At 35.1% G+C, this 5,438-nt stretch overlaps 4 protein-coding genes across 4 annotated transcripts; 1 reads left to right on the top strand and 3 right to left on the bottom strand.

The window, feature by feature from the left end:
* Positions 1-478: 478 nt before the first annotated feature.
* Positions 479-1,165, bottom strand: EIN_267670 (hypothetical protein; the record flags this gene model as incomplete). The annotated part of the gene is made up of 2 exons (XM_004257764.1): positions 479-1,011; positions 1,108-1,165. 2 exons carry the CDS (start codon positions 1,163-1,165, stop codon positions 479-481), a joined length of 591 nt encoding a protein of 196 aa, XP_004257812.1.
* A 530-nt stretch (positions 1,166-1,695) lies between these two features.
* Positions 1,696-2,085, top strand: EIN_267660 (hypothetical protein; the record flags this gene model as incomplete). Its single annotated transcript, XM_004257763.1, has 1 exon — positions 1,696-2,085. The coding sequence occupies one exon, from the start codon at positions 1,696-1,698 to the stop codon at positions 2,083-2,085; it is 390 nt and encodes a 129-aa protein (XP_004257811.1).
* A 162-nt stretch (positions 2,086-2,247) lies between these two features.
* Positions 2,248-4,614, bottom strand: EIN_267650 (Cleavage and polyadenylation specificity factor subunit, putative; the record flags this gene model as incomplete). The annotated part of the gene is made up of 1 exon (XM_004257762.1): positions 2,248-4,614. The coding sequence occupies one exon, from the start codon at positions 4,612-4,614 to the stop codon at positions 2,248-2,250; it is 2,367 nt and encodes a 788-aa protein (XP_004257810.1).
* A 351-nt stretch (positions 4,615-4,965) lies between these two features.
* EIN_267640 (hypothetical protein) lies at positions 4,966-5,268 on the bottom strand (the record flags this gene model as incomplete). Its single annotated transcript, XM_004257761.1, has 1 exon — positions 4,966-5,268. The coding sequence occupies one exon, from the start codon at positions 5,266-5,268 to the stop codon at positions 4,966-4,968; it is 303 nt and encodes a 100-aa protein (XP_004257809.1).
* Between the last annotated feature and the right edge of the window lie 170 nt (positions 5,269-5,438).

Raw genomic sequence — 5,438 nt, 5'->3', positions numbered from 1 at the left:
AGTTTTCATAACATCAAAACTACTTGATTTTACTATTGTTTGTATGATATACCAATTTAATAAATAAAATGTTATATAAAAACAATTTCGAATAACATTTATTCTGCTCCTTTGTTCTATAATTGTCACTTGCAAAAGCCAAAAAAAGATTTTAATTATCGGTTTAAAAAATGTGTAAAAAATTTGCCACAAAAAAAATAAAAAAAATTAACACAGAAAAACCGAATTGTGCCGACCCATGAATAAGCAACTTCGACAATTATAATTACGACAAATAGACGCCTTTGACTGTATTTTATTATTTAAATTTATACTATATTTTATACTATATTTTATACTATATTTTATACTATATTTTATACTATATTTAATTATATATTTAATACTATAAAAACTATACAATATTATATTGTTCTCTAATTTATCTTTCAAACGAACATTAAAACAAAAATAAGTTAAAGATATCAATTCAAAGTTTTTAACAACAATAACCCGCGTTTGGAGTTGTTTGATCGAAAGCCTGGATAGTCAAGTTTTCATTTGGTTTAATGTCAAAGCTTTCTGAGTTCTGTAAGACGGTTGCGATCATTTCGTCGACCAGTTCTTTAATTCCTTCGTTATTTTTTGCACTTGTTTCTGTGAATATCATTCCGTTGACTTGTGCGTATTGTTTAGCGATTTCACTCTTGACCTTGTGTTCTAAATCCGTTTTGTTACCGACGCATATGATAGCCTTCACATCTGAATTGTCTTTAATACTAGTCACCCAATAATCCAACTTAGTGAAAGTGTCTTCTTTCGAGACATCATATACGACTATGACACCCGATGCTTTGTGATAATAACTTGTTGGGACGGAATGGAATCGTTCCTCTCCACTGGTATCAAACAAACTAATTGACACTTCTTTGTCTTTAAATGTGTATTTGAATTTGTAAAACTCCGCACCAACTGTCGGAGTTGTCTCGATAAAACTCCCTTTGGACATCACGTTACAAATCGACGTTTTACCTTGCAATTAATAACTGGCAATTAAATTAATATGTTACTATGATTTATTAATTAAATGCTATAATTTGTGTTATTAACAATTTTATTAATACAAACCTACCGATGACTCCCCAACTATTGCTAACTTGATTTCTATAGCTGCTTTACCCGACATGTTTTTTAAAGTTCATTTCTAATTCTTATTTTTATCGTTGATTCATTTGCTTCTAAAAACCTCATTTTGTATTTAACATGTTATTTATATTTAACGTTAGAAATAGTTTAACTATATTATTAATGTTATACTATATTAAAATTATAATAAATTAAATTGATAAATTAAAAAATAAACTTGTAAAATTTTAAACAGTTTTTTGAATGACCAAATAATTCGTCATGGGTTTGAGTTATTTCGGGAAAGTTTTTCATTCGAGTATTTAAATTATAGCGTTTTTATTATAAATTATCAGATTAACTATTAATGATTTTTATTTAGAAAGATTTCATTTTTTCATTCGTCCCACAATAACATTATAATTGAAAAATATGATTGAAACCAAATATTAATAGTAAAAATACCATTAAGAGTTAGTATCTCATTATTATTTAAGATTCAAAATGCTTCTTCTTCGGAGTTCAACGACTTTTAAACACCAAATTTCATAGAAAAAGCTAAAAGAAAAACCGAGGAACTAGAAAATACTCATGGATACCCAGCCAAAACTACCCTTTAAGCAACGCGTCTCTTTTGAGGAACGAAAGGCCTTTGCCATACAGCTCCGTCAAAAGAAGCCAAATTATGTCCCACTTGTCGTCGACAACGATGGCACGTCCAACGCAATCAACTTGAAGAAGGACCGTTTCTTCATCCCAGAAGATTCAAAGGTGTCCGATTTTGTCAAGGTGTTGGTCGACAAATACATCGAGACAGACGGAGAAACTCCAATCTCCACAGTTTCCGTCAAAATCCAGACCCCAAGCAAAGCCGTCCAGCCTTCAAACGAAGACACAATCGGGTCACTTTACGCGATGTACCAAGAGGAAGACGGTTATCTCTACTTCATTGTTTACAGAGAGAGTGTGTTCGGGTGCTAATTTGTGCTTCTTATTCATTCGTTTTCGATTTGTTGAAGGAAATGGAGGTGGGCGAATGTTTTTTCTCAACTCTTTTACTTTTCTATATAAATACTTTCAAATTATTAGTTTAAAACAAATAAACATCAAATTCCATTTTCAATTAATAATTTACTAATAAAATTAAAAAGTTGACTGTGCCAACATTTTAAGCCTTGGCGCAAGTATTTTCATCCGCTTGAGAAGATCTTCGTCATACCCAAACACGTGACAACTTGGGTACTTCAGAATAAGAGAAGAGTCCTTTTCTTTGACAACAATGTAACTCTGAGTCGTGTCGTCTTCAAACCCGTCGTTCTCTTCTGCAACTGGTTGATTCTCTATCTTTTCTTCTTTCGGCGCATCCTCAGTCTTTTCTTTTTGTTCAACAACTTTTTCTTCTCTTTGTTCGGGAATTTCTTTGTTTGAAACGGGCTGTCCATTCTTGTGTTTGATTTCGTCTTTAATTTTTTTGATCTCGTCCTTCCCTTTGAGGAGAAACACGTTCTCAAATTTGTTCTGAACAATGTTCATAACAGCCTCAAACGAAACTGCTTGGATGTCTGGGATCTTTCTTATGTGTTCCTTTTTCTCGCTGATGCCCATCTCAATCAAAAGTAACACAATGTGGTCCACAAACAAATCAGTGATAATATCTTTGTCCCACGTGATACACAACTCGCCATCCATTAACATAATTTTGACATTCTTAATATTCGCCAATTTCAAAGTTTCATCGTACAACAACTCGGGGTAAAATCCTTTGAGTGCATCAAGCGCTTCGTTGTATGGCACCAAACACGGGAAATACAAATTCTGTGTGATTTGATTTGAGTGAAATGTAGAAAAGCGCTCGATGTCTTTTGGCTGCACAATCACTGTTGTCACGTCTTTTGTGTTCTGTAAATAAACTCCGTTGATAATCGGTTCAACCTCCATTTTCTTCGAGACTATTGTACTTTCAGTGGACTTCTTTTCATCTTTTTCCTCGTTTGTTTCTGTTTTGTTGGGTTCATTCTCATCTTGCTTTGTTTCTTCCGCCTTCAACTCCTCTTGCTTTTTCTCTTCTTCCATTTTGATAACTTTTTCTGCAATTTCCCCAAGCAACTGAACTTCATGTTTCACCTGCAAAGGGATTTGTATTGCTTGTGAAACTTCGGGCATATAAATGTTCAAATCAGGGTACGTCTTTTTCAACGAGTTGTAAAGCTGTTCCATACTCTTTCTTTCACCGTGGATTAAAACAAGGTGCTTTGGTTTTACAGCTCCGATGAAGTTGGTTGTATGGACGTGGTCGCTGTGTGCGCAGAACGAAATTTCGACAACACTGCATTTGGGTGTGATAACCTCGCCTGTCGTGCTTGTGAATGGTTTTGAGCTATCGTTGATGATTTGTTTTGCCAACGTTCCTTCGACGCAATACCCTGGAATAATGACACCATTGTTTTTGTCAGTGCACCATCTCTCAAACAAGGTTCTTGAAAACCCATCTTGCAGCATTCCAGGCGATGCCAAGACGACGCATGGATGGTTATCAATCGTGGAGTCGTCAACACTGGAACTCCCATCTCTAATAAATTTAAAATTAAATGCCTGTCGTTTCCTCTTTCTCAACTCTTGGTTCATGAATGACGTGTATTTCTCAAAATATGTCATACACTTCTTCGCAATAGACGAGAAAAAGAATATGGAATACGCCCAAAGCTCTTTATGGCTCTGCCAGTACTCCTCCAAAATCAATTCAAACTCCTGTGCGCGTCCAAGTGAGAAAACGGGTATCAAGCACTTTCCTCCTCTCTTCAAAATTTCGACTATTTGCTTGACAAATCTGTTTTCTCTGTCGACACGAGGCTCTTGGTCCATAATGCCATACGTGCTTTCGCAAATCATAACATCAATTTCAAATGGTGGAACTTCTGCTGAATGCATGTGTCTGTCTGACTCTCCCGAGAAATCGCCGGTGTACAATATTTTGACACCGTTGATTTCCAAACAGAACATTGCGGCCCCGAGGATGTGTCCTGCGTTAAAACACCAGATTTTCATTCCGTTGAACTCTTGCATCTCGTGGAATTTAATAGTGTCGATGCGTTCCAACACTTCTTTTGGAGACACTGGTTTCGGTGGTTGGATCGTTGAAGACATTTGGTGGAATTCTTTGAACAACTCTCCGAAGATCTCTTTTGTTGGAGGGGTCATCAGAATCTTACCCTTATAATTCCTCTCGAGCACTAAATAAGGCAGCGCGGCACAATGGTCGACGTGGAAATGTGTCACACACAGCAACTCGATTGAGTCGACGTCTCCGTACTCAAACAGCGGAAGCGCGTCTTCCCCGTGTTTCTTCGCCGGGTGGACTCCGCAATCCAACATGATGTTGTGGCCCATATATTTCAAGACAAAGCAAGACCTTCCGACCTCGCGGCCTGCTCCAAGGGGTTTAATCTCCAACACGCTTCCATTGATCTCGATACTTTGTTCGTGACCTGTCATTACGATTTCCTTGGACATTACTTCTTCTGTTTTTACAGTTACTTATTTTCTTTCATTCCGACTTTTTCAAAATCACAACCTCTCATTTTTTTATTTTTTTTATTTTGTTTTCTTTTCAAAAATGCATTTCTTTCAAAAAAAAATAAAATAACACCGAATTTTAAATTAAAACCAAATCGATTGGAATTTAATAGCACTTTTGGGAAGGTAGTTACTATTAAATTAACTTTATAACAAATTGTTAAGAAAAATGACCAGAACACATGGTTGATATACTTCAACTCCATAAATAACAATCTAATACCATTTTTTAAAAATTATTCAATAAAAAAATAAAAACATTTTAAATAACAAAAAAGGAATAATTGATCAATACTTGTTACATGGACAATCGTCGTCCTCATCCAATAAGTCCTCGTCGTCGTCCATCTCCTCATCAAACGCTTCCATATCATCTTCCCCGTCTTCTTCAAGTTCAAAGTCGTCGGCGTCATCTTCGTCATCCTCATATTCATCGTCTTCATCAAAGTCCTCTTCTTCATCGTAGTCTGCGTAGTCCTCGTCAAAATTTTCGTCCAACTCTAAAAATTCATCATCAGCATATTCGTCGTCGTAGTCGACAGCTTGTAATCCTACAAAGAAAAGAACAAAAACTAATAAAATCATTTTCATGACTCGAATAATATATTTTTTTAAGTTCCTTTTTTAGTCTTGTGTGTTGATTTATGTTGAAAGGTAGTCGAAACATTTTTTATCATTTATAATTATACTATTATATTATATAGATAATTTTTATTGTATAAAATTAAATTGTTTTATTCTTTCAGTGAATGTTGTGTCAT

The sequence above is a fragment of the Entamoeba invadens genome (genome assembly GCF_000330505.1).
Source record: "Entamoeba invadens IP1 unplaced genomic scaffold scaff_1105074726705, whole genome shotgun sequence".
In the NCBI taxonomy this organism is placed as follows: Eukaryota; Evosea; order Mastigamoebida; family Endamoebidae; genus Entamoeba; species Entamoeba invadens.
The sequence above is the reverse complement of the archived record's forward strand: the minus strand, read 5'-3'. Positions and strand labels throughout refer to the sequence as shown.